Source organism: Sminthopsis crassicaudata, chromosome 2, assembly GCF_048593235.1.
Source record: "Sminthopsis crassicaudata isolate SCR6 chromosome 2, ASM4859323v1, whole genome shotgun sequence".
Taxonomy (NCBI): Eukaryota; Metazoa; Chordata; class Mammalia; order Dasyuromorphia; family Dasyuridae; genus Sminthopsis; species Sminthopsis crassicaudata.
The window spans coordinates 40,280,684-40,302,848 of record NC_133618.1 but is presented as its reverse complement, the minus strand read 5'-3'; the positions used below and the strand labels follow the sequence as shown (position 1 = coordinate 40,302,848).

General features: G+C 41.4%; 2 protein-coding genes and 2 non-coding genes across 7 annotated transcripts in view; 3 read left to right on the top strand and 1 right to left on the bottom strand.

The window, feature by feature from the left end:
* COG4 (component of oligomeric golgi complex 4) overlaps positions 1–12,582 on the bottom strand; it is a 31,732-nt gene extending 19,150 nt beyond the window's left edge. Inside the window, exons 1-6 of one of the 4 annotated variants that reach the window (XM_074285954.1) lie at positions 12,564–12,582; positions 8,938–9,020; positions 6,898–7,012; positions 3,723–3,897; positions 2,836–3,029; positions 253–358 (exon numbers count right to left, since the gene is read on the bottom strand). In XM_074285954.1, coding sequence (XP_074142055.1) covers positions 253–358; positions 2,836–3,029; positions 3,723–3,897; positions 6,898–7,012; positions 8,938–8,960 — 613 coding nt within the window. In that variant the 5' untranslated portion in view covers positions 8,961–9,020; positions 12,564–12,582. Of the gene's footprint in view, positions 1–252; positions 359–2,835; positions 3,030–3,722; positions 3,955–6,897; positions 7,013–8,937; positions 9,021–11,367; positions 11,561–12,563 lie in introns of those variants that run through there. The other 3 variants (XM_074285952.1, XM_074285953.1, XM_074285955.1) reach the window with 3 other exon arrangements.
* SF3B3 (splicing factor 3b subunit 3) overlaps positions 11,983–22,165 on the top strand; it is a 32,623-nt gene continuing 22,440 nt past the window's right edge. The window contains exons 1-8 of the mRNA XM_074285950.1: positions 11,983–12,114; positions 12,972–13,110; positions 13,935–14,261; positions 17,333–17,505; positions 17,972–18,113; positions 20,285–20,397; positions 20,838–20,975; positions 21,417–21,520. Of these exons, the coding sequence (XP_074142051.1) occupies positions 13,041–13,110; positions 13,935–14,261; positions 17,333–17,505; positions 17,972–18,113; positions 20,285–20,397; positions 20,838–20,975; positions 21,417–21,520 (1,067 nt within the window). The 5' untranslated portion in view covers positions 11,983–12,114; positions 12,972–13,040. The remainder of the gene's footprint in view (positions 12,115–12,971; positions 13,111–13,934; positions 14,262–17,332; positions 17,506–17,971; positions 18,114–20,284; positions 20,398–20,837; positions 20,976–21,416; positions 21,521–22,165) is intronic.
* Positions 14,893–14,975, top strand: LOC141559283 (small nucleolar RNA SNORD111). Its single transcript, XR_012487344.1, has one exon. It is a non-coding gene; the product is annotated as a small nucleolar RNA SNORD111 (small nucleolar RNA).
* On the top strand, positions 20,551–20,639 carry LOC141559284 (small nucleolar RNA SNORD111). The gene has a single exon (XR_012487345.1). It is a non-coding gene; the product is annotated as a small nucleolar RNA SNORD111 (small nucleolar RNA).

Sequence of the window (22,165 nt, the reverse complement as noted above, 5' to 3'; positions counted from 1 at the left end):
TGTCCCAAGAAGATAAGGTGAAGATGACAGAAAAAATGGAAGACAGAGGGATCCTCTTTATTTAAGAAACTATTGTAATCTTTATCTTATATAAAGAACATAGAAGATGTGTGAATAGAAAAAAAAAAAAAAAGGATGAATTCTATTAGAAAAACAAAGTGGGGGAGAAAACATCCCAAAATGCAGGTCTTCAGTAAGATAACAAGAACACAGGAACATCTTCAATGTCTTCAGAAAACAGGAAGAAGTTACCTTCAAATAGAAGGGTGAGGGTGTCTGCAAAAATGACCGCTGCTCTTCTGTCACTCATGTCTGTCCCAAGTACGAGGAGCAGGTTTTCTTCTGCTTTATTCGCCACCTAAAGAAAGCACAAAACAAAAGCCAGAAATCTGCTAGGCCTAACACCAGCCTAACACCAACCACGTTTTGCCTGAGCTGCTCCTGCCTTGCTCCCTGACACAAAGGCCCCTTAGATCTTTTCCTATTTCACTATCTCTCCAACATCAGGCATAAATTTGTCTCTACTACATTCTACATCAGTTAAAACAATCCAGGGAAAGAAGGGTCCAGAAGCAGTTTATCTTAATTTACAGAGGTTGGCCTTTTCCAAGTGTGAGTGTGCACACAGACATATATCAAAGGATCTGTGATTCTGCCCATGGGGGCCTTCCTTTCAGCAGCAGAGATCACAATCCATTTTTGCTTTTTCATTCTTGGTAATGCAATACAAGCCTTGATGCACTTTCTGGGTACAATGAATGCTCAGGAAGTGCACTTTCCTTCTCAGACTTTTATTTCCCTGATTTGTACTCATCACTGATTTCTCTATCAATGACACTTCAAAGAGGGTCCAAGAGTCACATATATAGTACATATATATTGATACATCAGACTATATCATTGGGAGAACACTGGTGTTAAAAGGGGATTTTTCTGCTAAAGAACAGCTTGCTCTCTTCCTCCTACTCAATTCTGGGCCTACCTCACGGTCTGTCTGCAATGACTCTCCAACTGTGGTACTACTGCCAGGGTTGATATAAAAAGATTATAAAAATACTGACAATCTTCTTCATTTTGTGCCTGTTTACTGCCTGCCAGTTTTCCCTATGAATACTCTTAGTGTAATGTTGGAGAAAATGAAGCGAGATAGAGGTTAGAGAGTTATAATTATTTAATCTATTGGAGAGTAAGTCAATTGACTGGATCGGACTATTGTCTCCAAGTATCCAGTATCGAATGTAGGGTATAGAGATTCTTTATAGGGAGTCAGAAACATTGACATAATGGGGAGCAAATGGGGTGACATGATAGGGAGGCACCAGAGATGGGAAGATTATCTGATATTCTAAAATATAAGATCTTTTATCCTTATCAATTATTCTGATGATCAAGAGGGAAGGATGATATGATAACCTGAAGTTTGGAACAGAATGACTGAGGTAGGGCAGTTCAAGGAGACTGTGGCATTACATTAGGATGATGTGACTTTGCTGAGTTGTACGGCAAATTTTCTGCAGACTTGTTTTTGCCTTCCTAGCTTTTCACTATTTTATAAGATGCCGCTCCTTATCACCTTCTGCAAACCACCTCCAAAATGTTTGATGAATTTGTGTTCTAAACTCAAGGCATTTGGCTCTCCTATCTCTGCCTAACAAAGAAATTAAGTGTTTGCTATGACAGCTTCAATGCCTTTGGGCATTATCATTGTGTCAACTACTTTATAGCAGTTAAACTTTTTATAGGAAATGGTTACATTCAAGGCCAAGATCTTTTCCATTTCCTGTTTTTCAGCATCAACAGCTTTTCTGAATAGGTCAAGTTGAAGCTGCTACAACCAAATATAGTGCCTCTTTACCTTTTGTCCAATTTCTAACCTGATGTTAATTTTAAACTTTAATTAGTTTTCTGAGTTTTTCTATGTTCTAAAAAGATATATTACAGTTACTACTAGGCAAAATATCTCAGTACTCTTCCCAAATCTTAATTTGTCAAATCCACTTAATTAAAGAGCAAGCAGGGAATCTTTAATATTAGGAGAAGGAAGTATTTCTAAGTGACCAAGGTTCTGCAGAAGCTCTTTGAATCCCAGGTGGTACCGATCCCAGGATACTGATGGAGAACTTCTAATAAGAAGGACTATTCTTGACGATTTATTTAGGCAGAAGTCATTTACTAGAATTATAAGATAAACTTTATAAATTTATCTTGTCCAAACCTTGTAATTCAGAGATAAGGAAAACAAGCCTTGAGGAGTTAAATAATTGGCCCAAGGTCACAAAGGCAATAAAAAATAGAGGTGGGATCTGAATCCAGCTCTTCTCACTCCAGAACCAGTGCTTTTTTCCTTGGTGGCTTTAGAAACCTACCTTGTCACATCTGGGCTGCTCTGCTTTACTTCTTGTCAAGGAGATAGAAGAAAGAGAGGGAAATATTTCTCCTATATTTGAAAACCTTGCCTTTGTCATGATACCAAAGCTATGGGGCCTGCTTGCTTCACCTATAATGTTGATCTCATTAGGAGCTCTGTGGATCCTAAAACAAGCAGAGAGCTGAAAGAGATGACTGTATGTGCTGAAGATGGCTGCCATTATACTAGGGTGGTCTGCCTTTTAGGCCAAAAAAAAAAAAAAAAGTGTTGGAAAACCTCACTTCCCAAGGCAGGAGGGATGCATTTTCTCAATATCTTCTGAGACCCACTTAGAAAATAAGGCATCCTGCCTTGGGAAGTGAGAGATGAGGGAAGGGTGGGATGTAGAAATGCTTCCTGGGAAGATGGAAAAGCCTCAGCCACTAATTTCAGCCCATCCCACCCAACTTCACTGCCTGAGTTCATACCTGCTTACACAGATATTCTGAAAATTTGCTTAACCCTTCTTCATGTAAACCCAGCAAAGGGAAGATCTTGAAGAATCGTTCCACTTGGGGCAGATCCCCTTCCTTGGTGGCAGTGTCGAACTTCTCTGTCACAATGGCCTTGAGACACTGCTCGGCCTCCTGAAGCAACTTTAGGTTAGCATCAATCATACTACCTGTGAAGAAGGTGGAAGAAATGAGGATAGGGAGAAGGGAGAAGAAAAGAGGGAGAATGAATATAAATACATACCTTATTATTAGAGCCAAGACCTTTAAGAGGTTAGGCTCAATCACCTACTATTATCAAGGATTTGCAAAATCCCTAAATGGGAGGAGGGCAGAAAGGTTATGATCATTCTCCATTTCATTTTTACTCTTACATATAGCTTTTCCAGCCCTCACTCTAAAATTGTGTTACTTCTATATTATTGCTTTTCAAGATACTTTATTTTAAATAAAACCCCAGAAAAGCTACATAATTTGCTAGGTAAGAGAAGGTATCTTGAGACCTAGTCTCAAAGATATTTTATTGGTCCACAAGGGCGATGTGCCTGCTGCCAGTTGAAATGGTATCATAACGGAAGTTTAGTGATTGTATTCCAGAGGTATTAGTTTAGTTTTTAGCTCAAAGGCATGAGAAAAGTACTGGGAAAATCTGACCACAGAGCCTGCATTTGTATTCCAGCTTTGCTACTGGACAGTGATCTGAACTAGAGAAGCTCTAAAGCTTTTAACTGTATGACTTCCACTTGTCCTATCCCACCCAAATTCATCCTTGAAGCTCACAGGTGCTCTCTTTGTTTAGTACTAAGAACTAAACTGGAAATCCAGTTGTAGACATAACAAACACAATTATAGGGAAAGCTTACCTTCTTTGCCTTGCCGACTAAGCTCAATGACTGACTTGTCCAGAGACAGGTAGCGATGGATGTGAGCAGCTGCTTGCTCATAGTCTTCATTCCGTAGAGCTGTCTGAACCCCATCCATACAAAACTTCAAGTCCAGGATGTCATCAGCTCTCTGGATGGCTTGATAGAGGCGATTCTATAAAGAGAGCTGGTGTTGGCTACTTGGATGATGATTCTACTGCTCTTGGTAGGGCTGTTAGGTGATGATTGTTTTAAATGCAATTGTCAAGTCTCTTTAGTATTTGGCAACTTTTAAAACTGATTTTTAAATAGTTCTAATCAAATTAGTTAATGTTATATTCAGCATGGGCAGATAATATCAGAGCAAATTGTCATTAGTTCTCTCAGATGTATGTAATGTGGATAGTGGTCAATCATGGTATTAATTATTTTCTACTCTAAAAATCTTGGCTTAGATTTTCTTTTGCTAATTGTTAAGTGAAATCTAGCAGTTGATATCTAATAGTGATAATGATTTTCTTACAGAAGTGACGTCATAGCAATCACATATTAGTCTATTCGGTTCTAAGCAATTCAGAAAATGTGAGAGTTGCCCTTTGTACTCCTTGTACATTTCCATCTATAGGAACTATTACCCAAAATTATTTTCCAACAGATTTCAGAGTAGTTTCAAAATTTGGATCTGTTTGCTATTAGCAATCGAGTTGGCCAAATAAATTTGATGAACTTTTGGTTGTAAGATATTACATTACTTCAATATCAAAAGACCTTACTAAATCTTCCCTATATGAATATACTTTTCATGCATCTCTAATCCTGTGTTTCCTTGAAACATCAGTATGTTAAATAAGTTATTGGTACACTTAGGAATTGAAAAAAACAACAGCCTTTATTATGATATCCTGTAAGGATAATAGGACTGCTTCTTTCATTAAGCTGGATATGCCAGATTGAGAGATCTATAAGAGTGCCATCTTTTTTTCTGATCATCTAGAACTGGGGCATGTGTACCTGCTAAAGTTTTGACACTGAACTATCAGGTTTGCGGAGCTCAGACACAGATTGGAATATTTTCCTTCTAACTTAATTTAACTTAAATTATTTAAATTATTGGAAGCTTAGTCATGGGTAGATGAAAAAACTGGTTTTTTTTTTCAAATACTACTGGCCATAGGTTCTTACTATTTCCTTTTCTGCTATCAATGAAAGGAAATGTATTTGTATTGAAATGATAGGTTCTGAATTCCTTGAATTACTTAGATTCCCTGAATCCTTGAATACTCTGTTATCCATATGCACATTAAATATGAATTATGAGAATTTAATTGTTAGAGAATTAATTTCTCATTATGTTGTATTTGGTAAAAAAAAATGGCTGTGGGTCACAAACAACCTTTACTTTAGGGATGAGTACTGAATATTCATCAGTGTATTATCAGATATAAGGTAATAAGTTGTCAAATGTCTACTCCCTCTTTGTTTCTAGTAAGACTGACTTTTTCTGTTAGTTCCTTTAAGAAAACAAAACAAAACAAGAGCCACAGAAATCTTTCAAGATTTTCTATGACTTTGAATTTGTTTTTAAGTGGAGAGGATAAAGGAACTAGTTATGGTATTTTAAAAACAAAGCCAGTGAATAATATTTTAGAGAATTTTAGGGATCCACAGTTAAAATTCTTTTCCCTTATGATTTATAACTATCTACAATGCCTACTTCACATAATGCCCATGTGAGGTTTACATTTAGTCTGCTCTTGCAGCCGTTTACATGATAAATAAAAAAAAACTGCCTTTGTAATAATAATAAAAAATTATCATCTTAAAAAGAGAGAGAGACAGAGACAGACAGAGAGAGAGAGAGAAAGAGAGACAGAGAGAGAGAGAGAGACAGAGAGAGACAGAGAGAGGAAGAGAGAGACAGAGAGACAGAGAGAGAGAAAGAGAGACAAGAGAGAGAGAGAAAGAGAGACAGAGACAGAGAGAGACAGAGAGAGACAGAGACAGAGACAGAGAGAGAGACAGAGAGAGACAGAGAGAGGAAGAGAGAGACAGAGAGACAGAGAGAGAGAGAGAGACAGAGAGAGACACAGAGAGAGACAGAGAGACAGAGAGAGACAGAGAGACAGAGAGAGAGAAAGAGAGACAGAGACAGAGAGAGACAGAGACAGAGACAGAGAGAGAGAGAGAAAGAGAGACAGAGAGAGACAGAGAGGGACAAAGAGAGAGACAGAGACAGAGAGAGACAGAGACAGAGAGAGAGAGAGAGAGAGAGAGAGAGAGAGAAAAGAGAGAGAGAAAGAGAGAGAGAGACAGAGAGAGAGAGAGAGAGAGAGAGAGAGAGAGAGAGAGAGAGAGAGAGAGAGAGAGAGAGAGAGAGAGAGAGATCTGGTATTTAAAAACCACATCCCATGCCAGTAAAGACAAATTTCTCCAAAAGATAAGGGTTAGGGGTCTGGATCAGATTTGGGTGAAGTCATCTTTAATTCCCAAGTTAAACAGGTGGTAGGAGGTCAACAAATATTGTTTTTAATCAATCACAGATGAAGAATCAAATTAATATGGTTAATAGCCAATATTACTACTAGGAATCATATTTTGCATTTATATGATCAGCTCAACCATTCACTTTGATGGAAGACAACAATAAATATAACACAAGAATAATTTATATTTGACATGAAATTTTGCATTTACATTAAAATATGTCTCTATCTGGGAACACATATCTGAGGATAATTACCATCACTTCAAACAAAGTAATGACATCATGATGAAGTATGAAGGTAGAGAAAAGGCTGACCTCCATGACTAGGTCAGACTCCCAGAGACAAAAGGGACCAATCCCCAGCTGACCAGGAATCCATTCTATCCACAACAACCAGACTATTGTGAAATGGAACTGACCATTTCCTGAGGCAGCTCATTCAGTCTTTAGACACCTCTTATTAAATAGTTTTTCCTTATATAGACCCCTCTCCCCATTAGAATGGTTTGAAGGCAAACAACCATGTTCAGAAAAAATGAACACGGAATTTGAAAGTATGGTATAAGAAGAGTTATCACATCAGTTACAGGTGGGGAAACAGACTAAGCACAAATTTAGAGAAACATCTCCTGACACTAGCTTTTTTTCTAGGCAATGCAACCTCCAACAACAAAAATTCAGTTTTATTACCTTGGCCAGGTCAAGCTGACGGACTTTGCTGGAGACATTTTCTGCCAGGCTGCAAGTGAAGGTGATCATTCCAGCCAGCTGCTTGGCATCTCCCTCAATCAGCTGTAGGTTGGGGCTACAAACACATATGAACAGCAGATATGCAAAAAATTCATAACATTTAAGTTTCAGGGGAAATTTTTGACTGTGTCTTCTGAAATCCCTAGTCCTCCCCTGCATAGATCTAGACAACCCAGTCTGCGCCAAGACAAGACTCTTCTAAGACCCTGATTGGAAGGTTCAAGCTTCCTAGAAAAGTTCTCTACCAAAATTACCAATCAGAAAGATATGACCAAAACCCCCCCCAAAAAAACAAAAATTAACTAAGCAAAGAAATTTAAGAAAATCAAGCTTTCCTATTTGGCACTATGCCCAAAGGGCTATCAAACTGTGCATACCCTTTGCTCTAGCAATATTACTACTGCATCTGTAACCCAAAGAGATCATAAAAAAGGGAAAAGGACCCATATGTGCAAAAAGGTTTGTGGCAGCCCTTTTTGTGGAACTAAGTTATGGTACCTGAATGTTATAGAATATTACTGTTCTATAAGAAATGATCAGGATGATTTCAGAGGCCTGAATGAACTGATGCTATGTGAAATGAGCAGCACCAGGAGATCATTGTACACGGCAATAACAAGATCATGTGATGATCAACTCTGACGGACGTGGTTCTTTTCAACAATGAAGTAAATCAGGCCAATTGTAATAGACTTGTGATGGAGAGGGCCATGCACATCCAAAGAGAGAACTAGGGAGACTGAATGTGGATCAGAACTTAGTGTTTTAACCTCTTTTGTGTGCTGTTACTTGTTTTTTTCTTCCTCATGTTTTTTTTTTTTTCCTTTTGATCTGATTTACCTTGTACAGCATGATGAATATAGAAATGTGTTTAGAAGAATTGCACATTTAACCCATATCAAGATGGCTTGTATTCTTGGGGCAGTGGAATGAGGGGAGAGGGAGAAAAATTTGGAACACAAGATTTTGCAAAAGTGGATGTTGAAAACTATTTTTGCATGTATTTGGAAAAATAAAGTGTTATTTTTTAAAAATTTTAAAATTAAAAGAAAAAAAATAATGCTCTCAAAAAGCAATTTCTGATGATATTAGCAAACCCAGAAAGTGGCACTGGTTCTAAACATAATCGATCTAAACACAACTGTCTTTGCTTTTGTATGACAATCAATCAATAAGCTTTTAATAAGTATCTACTATGTACAGGGACTATGCAAGGCTCTGAGGATACAAAGACAGAAAAATTCAATATTCTCTGCTCTCAAGGAACTCATATTCTAGCAGAGACAAAATACAACAGAGGTATAAAATACACGGTCCAAGGCCACGTTGTAATGCCACTGGAAAATGTTTGACAAAATAAATAAAAATACAATAGAACACAGATGATGCTAATATGTGGTTTTCTGAGTTTATCTGCAGGAATCCTCTTGTGTAGTTCAGTGGTCCCTGTCTCTGAATTTGACACCACCAAGTACAAATATAAATATGTATGTGTGAATAAGCGAAAAAAAAATACAGGGGAGACAGGAAGTACTCTGGGTAAAATATTCTGTTTAGGAGGAGGGGCCTGAACTGAGTCCTAAAGGAGTGAGGGAGTCTATCAGAGGCAGAGGGAAGGGAAGGGCCTATCGGAGGCATGGAGGATGGTTAGTGCACGGAGAGAGGGGAGAAATGCTGCATGTGTGAGGAGACAGAGAAGGCCAATCTGGGGGGAGGACATAGTTGGGAAAGGGAATGAGGAATAATGAGGTGGGAAAGATAAGGGGGGAAACTTAAATCTTATCCCTGAGGGAACAAGAGTTGGAGTAGTTTATGGAGGAGAAGCATGATTTCGTCTGGTCCGTGCTTAAGGAGGGTTAGAGTTAGAAAGAGAAAGATAAGCTGTCCAGAAACCACAGCAGGGAGGGGGATTCTGCAGCCAGGGCTCTTCCGCTCTTCCACCACACTGGGAGCCTCCTCCCTGACCGGCCAAGCACTCACCCCATCCGATGCAGGGTGATCATCTTGTTCTCAATTGTGCTTTGCTGCTCCAAAAGGGCGTCCAGCTCTTCTTCTACCACTTTCTGAAACAAATAGCAAGTCTCACATCACGTCCAGGGTCTAAACTACTTCGCAGCTCTTCACACTGCGTCACGCAGCTGGGGGATAGGAGGGAACAGAAAGGCATAGCGAGCACAAAGTCGGAAACTTTGGTTCCATTGAGTTCCACTAAAATAGCCGTCTGCTTCCGAGGGAGAACTCCACATGGCCAGGGTGTGCTTAGTATAGATAAAACAATGTAAAAGCCTGTGAAAATGTTTGTAAGACTCGACAAACTCAATGAATGAGGCACTTACGATGGTGAAGTGCTGGGTGAAAAGTATCAAACTTGAAAAAGCAGGTAACTCTGAAACCCCTCCAGTGAGGTGCAGCGAACTGCTGTGGTTGGTGCTCATCCCCAAAGAGATCAATGAGAGTTGGCACCTTATACCTAAGCTCAGACGGAAGCTTTGGCGGGCACAATCTGGGAGCTGGGCTTGCTGCTCGGGACCGTGTGTCCTCAGGCAAATGACCGAACGTGCGCGGGCCTGGGTCTCCTCCTCTGGGAAGGAGGGGATTGTACTGGGTCTCCCCTGCAGCTGCCCAACCTAACTGTCGGATCAGAGTAAAGGGCTCTCCCTCCGGTATAGAACAGTGAATCTGGCGCCCGGGTTGGGAGAAGGGAAAGCACTGGGTTCAGCCTGAGAGTTCTCCAGCTTCCAGTTAATATGGCATTTAATAGAGATCTGAATCAACTTTTCTTGACAAAAGGCCTTTAAAAATTATTTACTTTTAATACGCATTGTTTTATGAATCATATTGGGAGAGAAAAATGAGAGTGAAAGGAAAAACCATGGGAGAGAAAAACACCTAAATGAACATGGCACGTGCTGACTATATTCTTAGTTCTTTTTCCGGGTGGGACGGCATTTTCTGTCTAAAGTCTATTGGGATTGCTTTGGATCCCGGAACGACTGAGAAGAACCAAGTCTTTCAGTTGAGGCCTTAAAGAACTAGAAGACAACACAGCAAAAATGACAAAAATAACCGTCTTTTTGACTCAATTATCCTGTTATTGGGAGTACACATCCAAAGCATCATAATGAAGTTACACCCATACGCCTACATATAAATGCACACGTGTAGATATCAATGCTATTTGTAATTGAACTGGAAATACGTCCAGCGGTGGGTGAGTGACGTAAGTCACTCAGACTACGGCGTATCCATGGCACCCAGTACAATGATGTCATTTAAGGACGAGCAACATAAAGAAATTCGAAAAAACTTTTGGGACGTATTAGTAAAAAAAATAACAAAGACTATCAGGAGGCAACCGAAAAGCACACACAATGACAAAGGAAGCGAGGCAAGGACAAGATACTAATACTGTGGGAGGAAATTCATTCCAAGTGTAAATAACTGTGAACAGGACTTGTTTAAAAAGCTTGTTATTTTAAAATCAAATACAGGGGCAGATTCCTTCCCTTCCACTGCTAAAAACCAAGGCTCCCAGCCGGTGACAAAGCCCAAGACAAGGTTTAAGAAAAGGGAATTACTGAGGAGAAACCTGGGGCTGGGGGCGGGGCGGGAGGGACCGGAAGGAAGGAAGAGGGGAGGGTCTCCCGGTCTCCCAGGGTGGGAAAAAAGCTTCTAGGGCTCACTCGCTAGTGCTTAGCACAGTGCCTGCACACAGTAGGCACTTAATAAGTGTTCATTGAGTTGGATGAAGTTTGCTTTTTCATATAAGAAGCTTTCAAACGCTTTAAGTTCTATTAAGTTCTTTTTTCGATGTAGAGTGTGTAGGGGCTGGTCGTTAAGCTGGGGGTGGGGTCTGAATTTTGTCCCCTTTTTTTGAAAATTTTTAATAGAATCGTTTTCTTTGGTAATTCTGATGCATTAAGTAAGAGTCATCGACCTGAGAAAGTCCAGGGGCTTGATTGACAGCCCAATGGGTCCATGACGCTAATCGAGCATTTATGAAGCGCCTACTGTGCGCCGGAGCCGCGGGAAGGACGGGGCCTCCCTGTCCCCACACTGGTCACTCCTTGCGCTGACCCGGAGAACGTGGCCCCGGACAGACTGGAGAGCGCCCCCATCCCCAGAGCAAGCCCCTAACCACGACGAGGGCGCAGCGCTAGCGCATTAATTTAAATACTGAAAGCTCTTCGTGTATTATCTACGAGGAGAGGGAAGAATCTCGTCCCCATTTTACGTAGGAGGAAAACTGAGGCCGGGTGAGGTTAAGCGAGCGTCGCGGAGGATGCGAGGCGGCCTCGGACCCCGGGATTCCCTGCCCCCCCCCCACCCTCCGGGCCTCGCCCCCTCCTCGAGCTCGGGCTCGGGGGCCCGGGACTCTCGGGGAGCGCCGAGGGGAGGTGGGACCCCCACCTCCTCATTGCAAAGACGCTCGTACACTGCCTCCAGCTCCTGCAGCTCGGTCAGGGAGCGGATGAACTCCGCTGAGAGCTCCGAGCCGCAGCCACCTCCCAGCCCCTCGGCCGTCACCGCCGCCGGCCCTCCAGACGGCTTGACTGGGGAGCCGCCGTCCGCCATCTTGTTGCCAATACCGCGCTTCCGGCTGCACTGGGAGGACCCTCTCCTTCCCCCCTTCCCCGCGAGCGTGGCTGCCCCGGCAGATGCCTGTCACAATAGCAATTAAGAAAATGAGTAATTGGGAGTGGTCCCAAAGTTCTAATGCACTTTTAATGCACTGGCCGAGAGCTGCACACAGGGACCTAAACAATGATAATAACAAGAGCAACAACTGCCATTTTTGTAACGCTTCAAGGTCAGCACTGCTTTGCATATACATAACTGTAAATGCCAGACGCTTTCGTCACTGACACATAAAATAATTTCTGAGAATCCGTTCTCCTGTCAGGAGGGAAGAAAGCATTTTTAAAATGGAACCAGGTGGGGGAGGGGTTGGGGGTGGACGACTGATCAGGCGTAGCATCGGCTACCTCTTTTCCTTTGGCGCGGGACCGAAAGGTCCTCGCGCGGCGCCTGCGCACTTGGCTCGTTTGAACAGCGAATATAGGAAGCCGGCGGAATGGCGCTGGTAGCAGCCTAGACCCTGTGGCGGGGGTAGATCTCTATCCGTCGGGTATCTGTGCCATCCTGCCCGCCCGCGGGGTAAGCAGCGGCTTCGCAGGTCCCATGCACCCCATGGGACGGGAGGGAGGAAGGGGAGCCGACGCTTCGAGGGTTTGGCGGGCCCGGCCTGCGGCAGGGTGGCGGTGGGGGGAGGCTGGGCCTAGGCCTCGGGCCCCGGGCCTAGGTCGGGGCAGTGGGGAGGAGGCGGCACGTGTGGTCCCCGCGCCCCCGGGGAGGCTTTTTTCCGGGCCAAACCGAGCCCGGCGGCTCGGGAGAGGTCCCCCTCGCGCGGGGATGAGAGGCCTGGGAGTCGCCCGGGGCCGGGGGCGGGCACTGGGCGCGTCGCTCACGGACCCCGAGGGGGGACCCGGGCCCGTTATCCAGATACTGCGGCCGGGCTGGGGGGGGGGGCGCTAAGCGTCTCCTTGCCCCATCCCGGTGGGCGGTTCAACGAGAGTCGGAGTTCGGACTCGGGCAAAGCTCCTTACCGCCGCCTGGCTCAGTTTCCTGATCTGTAAAATGGGGAGACAATGGCTCGCCCTTACAGGGTTGCTGGGAAGGGCACGTGCTGGGCCCTTTAATGATTCCCATTTCCTTCGTTCTGGGGGGTGGATAGACGCCGTTATCCCCCTTTTACAGATGGCCGCAGGACGTTCTGGGCTCTTCTGTCCGCTGGCTTCCTGAGGCGTTTGGTCCCGCTCCAGTTAATCTCCTGAGGAGGCAACAATGTTCGCTGTCCTTGGTTCAATACATTTGGGAGGAAATAGGAGCTCGGAAATGGCTACATTAACCTTAGTTTTAAAATTATCGAAGGGGGAAATGAAATGTTTTGCTTTATGACTTAGCGAGGCCTCCGGATGTGAAGCTGTCCCTTCGTGTTTTTGCATCTCTTTTAGTGCTTCTGGGAGCGGATCTACACGGAAACTTGGATTCAGAAGTTCTGGTGACCCTGTTACTTTGTCACCATGTTCCTGTACAACTTGACCTTGCAGCGAGCCACCGGGATCAGCTTCGCCATTCATGGCAACTTCTCAGGTAATGCTGGAGCCAGGTTTTTCCAGTTTAAAAACAAAGGAATGTATTTTTTTTTTTCTGGAAAGGTTGGGGAGACCCAGCAGTCTGCCTCTCAGCCCCTAAGATTGGTGTGGAGCAGGTCGCCCCAAGGCTATAGTTTCCTGTCTCCCCAGATATTTCCGCGGTCGTCAGAAGTCCAACAAACATCCATTGTCCCCCAAGTACTGTGGAAGGAAGAAAGATCCAGTGCTTTTGCTGAAGGAAGTCAGTTTAGCTGGAGATTGAGGATGTGTATGTCAGGATTGCTGTGTGTGTTAAATCGATTTGAGAGTGGGGGGGGGGGAGTTACAGAGAGGGCAACTCTCTCAAGGAGCAGAGATGTGTAGAAAGTAGCATCTGTAGAACATGTCCACCTTGCAAATGCAGTGGTTTGGGGATCTAGAGTTAAGTCTTGAAGGAAGCTTAGAAATTTAGGGGTTAAGTGGCTTGTCCAGGGTCTATAGCTAGGAAATATTCAGTGTCTGAGGTCAGATTTGAACTTCAGGCTGGTGCTCTATCCGCTGTACTGACTAGCTGACCGTAGAGGTGGAAGTATGTTTTGGGGGAAGGGGACACTTGTTCCAATGGCATAGAGATCTCTGGAAGATGTACAGAATGATTTTCCCCCCTGAGGCATTTAAATATAGAAGTAATTTGCGTTGGTCTGTAAGCCTAGAGCCACACAGCCAGGAAGTGTTAAGTGTCTGAGGTCTGTGGATTGGGACTCTCCCCACTCTGACCTGGCTGCCCCAGCACTTCTTTGTTACTTTTCCAGAGAGATCACGAACTTCCCTTCTTCCCTCTAGGAACCAAACAACAGGAGATTGTTGTTTCTCGAGGGAAGATTTTGGAGCTGCTGCGCCCTGACCCCAACACTGGGAAGGTACATACCCTATTGACTGTGGAAGTGTTTGGCGTTATCAGATCCCTCATGGCCTTCAGGTTGACTGGTGGTACAAAAGACTACATTGTGGTGGGCAGCGACTCGGGCCGAATTGTCATCCTGGAGTATCAGCCATCCAAGAACATGTTTGAGAAGATCCATCAGGAAACCTTTGGCAAGAGTGGGTGCCGCCGAATTGTACCCGGACAATTCTTAGCTGTTGATCCCAAAGGCAGAGCTGTCATGATTAGTAAGTGATTTTTGCAACTGGATTTTTTTCTAGTTCTGCTTGTACTGATTGCTTAGTTTAAGGAGATTGCTGTGTGCTAGGAACTCTAGTTTCTGAAACTAATTTTATCTGCTTAGAAATGGGCACATTTACAATTTGTTGCTTGCTTGTTTCAGTGCTGCCCACCTTTTCGTGACCCCATTTTGGGGTTAGATACTAGACTGGTTTGCCATTTCCTCCTTCAGCTCGTGACAGATGAGGAAACTGAGGCAAACAAAGTTAAGTGGCTTGCCCAGGATCACACAGCTGCTAAGTGACCTAGGCCAGATTCAAACTCAGGAACATAAAAAGTATTCCTGATTTCATGCCTGACACCCCACTGTACTACTTGGCTGTCCTATTGGACAATGGCTGTCCATCTCTACAATTACTAATGGGTAAAATGTATTATAACTAAACAGTGGAGTAGGTTAAAAGTGATTTCTATCTTTTTAAACAATGGGGTCAATATAAAAATCTTCCCCTGCCTCCTGTAGTTTTCATAGCCGTTATCCTTTCTCTAGAACAAATTTGTTTTATTTTGAGATGTGGTAGGGAGGTAGAGATGTGGGGAAAAACTGGCTTGTTTGGCCTTCAGCGAAAATGTTTCCACCAGCCTGAAATGATGATTTACATTCATGTCTCTTCTCTGAGATTTTTTTCTGGAGAAAATATTGTGTATAACTGATCAGGCTTTGAGAGGTAAACTAGCTGGGGATCCCTGAAGTAATGGGAATATTTAATCTTAGACGGAAAATAACTTCATTAGGTCCTAAAATTCCTTAAACACTTAAGCACCTACAAATCTTTTTTTAATAATAGCTTTTTATTTTCAAATTAGATGCAAAGATAGTTTTCAATATTCACCCTTGCCAAAAAAAAAAAAAAATGCAAAATGTGCTCTAGACAGCAAGTAATCCAACATATGTTAAATTTGTGCATCTCATCTATATGTATTTCCACGTTTACCATGCTACACAAGAAAAATCTGTTCAAAAAGGGGGAAAATGAGAAAGGAAAAAGAAAAAACAATCAAACAACAAAAAAAGTGAAAATACTATATTGTGAACCTCATTCAGTTCTCTGAGTGCAGATGGCGCTCTTCAACACAAATCTATTGAAATTAGTCTGAATCACTTCATTGTTGAAAAGAGCCAGATCCATGAGAGTTGATCACCTAATCTTGTTATGTATAATAGTCTGTTGGGTCTACTCATTTCACTTAGCATCAGTTCATGTAAGTCTTTCTTGAAATCATCCTGCTTATCATTTCTTATAGAATAATAACATTCCATCACTTTCTATACCATAATTGTTTAGCCATTCTCCAACTGATGGGCATCCATTCAGTTTCCAGTTTTTTGCCACTACAAAAAGGGCTATCACATTTTTTGCATATGTGGGTTTTTTCTCTTTTTTATGATCTCTTTGGGATACAGACCCAGTAGTGACATTGCTGGATCAGAGGGTATGCATAGTTTGACAGCCCTTCAGGAAGAGATGCAAATTGCTTTCTATAAAGGCTGGAGTTTCCAACTCCACCAACAATGTATTAGTGTCCCAGTTTTTCCACATCCCCTTCAACATTCATCATTATCCTTTCCTGTTATCTCAGCCAATAATGAGAGGTGTAAAGTGATACCTCAGAGTTGTTTTAACTTGCATTTCTCTGATCAGTGGTGGTTTAGAGTACCTTTTCGTATAGCTATAATTTCATCTGAAAATTGTTCATGTCCTTTGACCATTTATCAATTGGAGAAATAGCTTGTAGTTTATAAATTTCAGTTCTCTATAAACTTTAGAAATGAGGCCTCCTTTATCAGAAACCTTGGGTGTAAAATTTTTTTCCTCCAGTTTTCTTCTTCCCTTCTAATCTTGGCTGCATCGGTTTTGTTTGTACAAAAACTTTTCAATTTAATATATAAAAATATTCATTTTGCATTCCATAATATACTTCAGTTTTTCTTTGGCCACATATTCCTTCTCCATAGATCTGAGAGGTAGACTATCTTTTGGTCTTCTAATTTGCTTATAGTGTCACTTTTTCTTTTCTTTTCTTTTCTTTTTTTTTTTTTTTTTTTTTTTGCTAAGGCAATCGGGGTTAAATGACTTGCCCAAGGTCACACAGCTAGGAAGTGTTAAATGTCTGAGACCAGATTTGAACTCGGGTCCTCCTGAATTCAAGGTCCTCCTGAATTCAAGGCTGGTGCTCTATCCACTGCGCCACCTAGCTGCCCCATATAGTGTTACTCTTTATGACTAAATCATTAATCCATTTTGATCTTATCTTGGTATAGGTTATTAGGTGTTAGTCAATGCCTAGTTTCTGCCATTTTGCCAGATAGGGATTTTTTTTATCCCAGAAGCTGGTGTCTTTGGGTTTAACAAACACTAGACTACTATAGATAGTTGTATCTGGTGAACCTGACCTATTCCACTGATTTCTTAGCCAGCACTAAATGGTTTTGATGACTGCTGCTTTATAACACAGTTTTAGGTCTAGGCTATTTTCATTTCCTTTTTTTCCATTAATTTCTTTGAAATTCTTGACCTTTTCTTCCAAATGAACTTAGTTATTATTTTTTCTAGCTCTGTAAAATAATTTCTTGGGAGTTAGATTGGTATGGCATTGAATAAGTAGATTAATTTAGGTAGAATTGTCATTTTTATTATATTAGCTCAGCCTATACATGAGTATTATTTACACAAGTCAGTTTTTAAAAGAAGTTAGTAAATATAAATAGAGGTGGAAAATATGGTGGTGTAGATCTATTGTGGGAGGGACAGTTGTTGGAGTGATACTTACTGGTTCTTGAATTTGAGAGATCATTGGACTTGGTCAGGACCTTGGCTCAATTCCTGTCTTTCATTCTTAGAAGCTGTAATTGGGCAGGTCTCGGTTACCTCATGTGAACTATTTGAATTAAGTGGAGTTCCAGCTTTAAATCTTGGATTCTATAATCTTCATGGGGTTTGAGCTATAGGCTTTTTTCTTTAATTATTTTCTTCATGGTGTGGGTTGTCCATGTTTGTGTTTTTGTTTTCATCTTCAGGTGCCATTGAAAAGCAGAAATTGGTTTACATTCTCAACAGAGATGCTGCTGCTCGGCTTACCATTTCCTCCCCTTTGGAAGCCCACAAAGCAAATACTTTGGTTTATCATGTGGTGGGAGTAGATGTTGGATTTGAAAATCCCATGTTTGCTTGTCTGGAGATGGATTATGAGGTAAAAGTCACCATAGATTAAGTTTCCTTCTACTTTTCTTCATATTGGTTCAGCATTTTTAAAAGAGTGCTTTCTGCTACATAGTTCCTTGTCTTTCTGTTCTCCTTCTGTCTTCATTCCCATTTTTGGCAGTGGAATGCTGCCCCCCCCCCTTTTTTTTTTTTGTTTTTTGTTACCCTGAAATATTTAGAAATTGATTTGCACATATTCAACATCCTGGGCTCTGATTTGAGCTATCTACCCCCATCAGTGAACCGTTATCCAACACATAGAAAGACAAAAGATGTCCCTGTCTGCAGAGAGTTTATAGTTTGATAGGAGATGACTGGCCAAGGACCTGTACAAACAAACTGGAGATGAAACCTCAGGATACGGACCCTCCTGACACTGGCCTTCATTCTACCAGGGAATTGTACAAGGCGATTCTAACCTGATTTTGCTCCTTTCTGCTTTTTGTTCTTTGCAGGAAGCAGACAATGATCCAACAGGAGAAGCAGCCGCCAATACCCAACAGACACTCACTTTCTATGAGTTGGATTTAGGGTTAAACCATGTGGTCCGAAAATACAGTGAACCTTTGGAGGAGCATGGCAACTTCCTCATCACAGGTATTTCCTCCTTTAAGCTGCTTCCTGCCCTTCCTCAGGTTACTGTCCATTTCCGGACCTGGCCTCAACGAGGCTGAAGTGAGTAAATGAGGTTAGGTGTGGGAGTGATCCAAGCAGATGGGAACCATGGGGCTGATGAGTTCCCTGAAGTCATGAGTAAAAAGGAAGCAAAGCAGAGGGCTTGAGAGTTTGATGTGTAGGAGGGAGACCCAGGAAGAAGTGTTGACAGGATCACCAGGAAGTTCAATGTCATTGAAACTCAGTGTGGGAAGCATTTCTAGAACAAATTTATTATTAAAATGAGGAGGAGGGGGAGATAGGACATGAGGGCTGAAGCACTTGGAATCTTACATTGACAGCTGGAGGTCATTGAATCCAACTGCCTTCTACTATAGAGGAGAAAATAGTGCCAAGATTATGTGATAATTTCAGTAATGTAAAAACTAGATTATAGTGTGGTCTAGAGGGGAATGACTAGATAGAAAGTAGGTGGAAAACGCTTCAGCAGTTATCTGAGTGGAAGAAATTGGAGGTAGTAGGATCAAGCAGAAGGAGTATGACATAGGAAAACTCTTGATATTTTTAAGGCAGGAGGGAAGGTCATTGGAAATTTGGGAAGGGAAATTCAATTCTATGGTAACATGTCAGGAGATGAGAGCTGTAGACTTGAGGTATAAGTGGAAGTTTCAGCATTAGAGGAGAAAAGGGTGCTAAAATGAATATTTTAGAACTGGCAGAGATCTTAAAGATCATTCTGTCCATTGCCCTTGTCTCCCTGATTTTTTAGGTGAGGAAACTTTTTAAGAAGGTCAAAAGGGAACTTTTTCCTTGAGAATAAGTTATTGTCCATTGAAGATCTATATTATGCCCAACAAAGCTTTTTTGAATACTGTATCATGCAAGACTACTGAGTACTATGAGGGACACAAAGAAGGTGTGATACAGTTCATGTGATTCTTGGCTTGGTACTTGCTGTCTCTTGAATTGGAGAAAAAATGAATTTAATCTCATTTTGGAGCATTTTAATGGTTTCAGGTATACATTTGTAAACCAAGTAATGTTTGCGAATTTTGGGGGACAGGTATATATTGTGAGAAATGGTCTCTGACTTTGATCTGATAACAAAAAGAGATGTAGAATCATAGATTTAAAAGTGAACAAGAGACTATAGCCCAAAGCTCTCCTTTCCCAGTGAGGGAAGTATCTTAGAGGCCAGTACAGATGAAAACTTGACAGGAAGTTGAGGATTTCACATATGTACATTCTTTGCTTCTGTTTTGCCAGCAATTTTTGTCGAATATTGAGTTCCTATCCCATAAGCTGGAGTCTTTGGGTTTATCAAACACTAGATTACTGTAGTTTTTGTGACTTGTGAACCTAACCTATTCCACCTATGCACCACTCTGTTTCTTAGTCTGTACCAAAATGACTTTGATGACCGCTTCTTTATAATCCAGTTTTAGCTCTGGTACAGTTAGATCACCTTCATTTGCTTCCTCCCCACTGCCAATTAGTTCCTTGAAATTCTTGACCTTTTGTTCTTCCACATGAATTTTGTTATTATATTTTGTAGCTCTGTAAAATAATTTCTTAGCAATTTGGTTGGTATGACACTAAATAAGTAAGATTAATTTAGGTTGAATTTTCATTTTTATATTTGTTAGGTCTACCCATGAGCACATGATATTCTTCTAGTTTGTTTAGATCTGACTTTATTTGTTTTGTAATTGTGTTCATATAGTCCTGGCTTTGTCTTGGCAAGTAAATTTCCAAACATTTTATATTATCTACTGGTGGTTTAAATGGAATTTCTCTTTGTATCTTTTGATGCTGGATTTTATTGGTAACATATAAAAATGCTGATGATTTATGAGGATTTATTTTGTGTACACATTCTGTGCTTCAGTGTCTAAGCAGAGCTTTTGCATTTGTGAGGGTTCTGCTCTGCCACAAACTTTGTGCTTGACTCTTATTCAGCCTTAAAAAGGTGAACATTACACATGGTGCATCCCAATAAGCTAGAAAAGATTGAATTTAAAAGCACAACTCTGGTGAATTTCTCCATTTGGAACATACTGTGCATGTCAAACTATGGTCTGCTTTTGGGAGAGGGAATTGGTAAAATTTTGAGCTTATCTGGCCTTGCTAATATGTTTTGCTTCATCCCACAGTGCCAGGAGGCTCAGATGGTCCAAGTGGTGTATTGATCTGTTCTGAAAACTACATCACCTATAAAAACTTTGGTGATCAGCCTGATATCAGATGTCCCATTCCTAGGAGGCGGGTGAGACCTTTTGGAATTAATAGGAGGGAGAAGGGTATCTCTATTTAGCAATAGAGAAGGAACTTGGTGAGGACAAAGTAAAGTAAGTGATGGAGAGATAATTGATAGTAATGCCTTGTGTCATAAGCCAGTTGTATATGAAGACTTTGCTCATTGCCTGAAATGATGATTATTTCATGATTCTTCTCTGAATTTTTTTTTCCTTGAAGACAAAACTTACCTCTCTGAATCTGATCAGGCTCTGAGGCCCCAATAGGGTCAAGACTGGCCATAGTCTTTGTCACTAACATTGTTGAGGCAGCTGTTGATGACACAGGTACATAAAGTTATGATTTGACCCCTTTTGCTGTGACTAAAATGTCAGCCTCTGCTTCAGATTCAGTGATTGTTCTGAAAGGAAAAGTGCCATTTCTAAGATCTTGGTTGTTTGCCTTTGTTAGAATGATTTGGATGACCCTGAGAGAGGAATGATTTTTGTCTGCTCTGCCACCCATAAGACCAAGTCTATGTTCTTCTTTTTGGCGCAAACTGAGCAAGGAGATATTTTCAAAATCACTTTGGAGACAGATGAAGACATGGTAAGTAGATTAAGAAGGGAGTGAGAGCATTTTTATCTATTGGAATTTGTGTTTGTGATGCATGTGTGTGCTTTCTTGTCACATCCCCTACATTTTGATTATATATCTTTTTCTTCTTCAGAGCCTTTAGCCAGTTCATTCTCTGTATAATTGGGATGTCTGTTTCTGGATGGAGATTGTCCTATTGGTAGAAGTTAACTGAAGTAGAGGGCTACATCTCTTTTATATTGGGCAGAAAGAGGGTAATACCATATAGTGTTACCTGTTTTTTTGGGGTGTACCACGTGGAATAGCTAGATTATTTGGTTTTCATTTCAACTTGCCAGTATTTAAGTGCTTCTGGTAGTTACTTCATACCGTATGTTTATCATAAATCTCCCTAGTAGTTTCATAATGTTCCGTGCCATTTAATCCATTCTCTGTTCTGTCATCTGCTTTCAGGTTACTGAGATCCGGCTGAAGTATTTTGATACTGTCCCTGTGGCTGCTGCTATGTGTGTGCTCAAAACAGGATTCCTCTTTGTGGCATCAGAATTTGGAAATCAGTGAGTAGCTCTTAGTCCTGTTTGGCCAGTTTTATTGAAGAAGGTAGTGTTCCAGGAGGGTTACAAAGTAGAGAGATGGGTAACTCTTGCCTTCATTTTAAAGTTGTCATTGGCCTCTAGTGCACTAATTCCAGTGGCTTTTTTTCATTCCATATCTTTGGAGCATTTAATCCTTACAACAGGAGCCTGTGTACCATGCTGTTGTTCCATCTCTCTTGACAGATATCCTTATCTTAGTCTCTCTGGAGGTCCATTCTTCAGGGTTCTGACCTTTAACCTGTCTACTTTTTCTGTGATTTCATCTCCTCCTGTACCTTTAGCCTTTGTGCAAACAATTCCCAGATGCTCTATCCTTTCATCCTAAATTTCATTCTTCAACTGGATATCTCATTTTTTCAACTAGTCTTCATTGAATACTTTTACTAAACCTCAGGTATTACTTGACTAAATCAAAAGTTTTTTCTTACTTAAGCTCTCCAGTGCTGTTTCCTCATCTCTAAGTTTTCCAGCTCCAAATCTTATGTTACAGTGAGCTTTCCTTCCACACTGATTACTTCTAACATTTCTGTGAATAGTGTGCTAGTTCTCGCCCAATAATCCAGTCTCCAAACTCTACTAAAATGCATGTGGTATTAAGAATGGGTT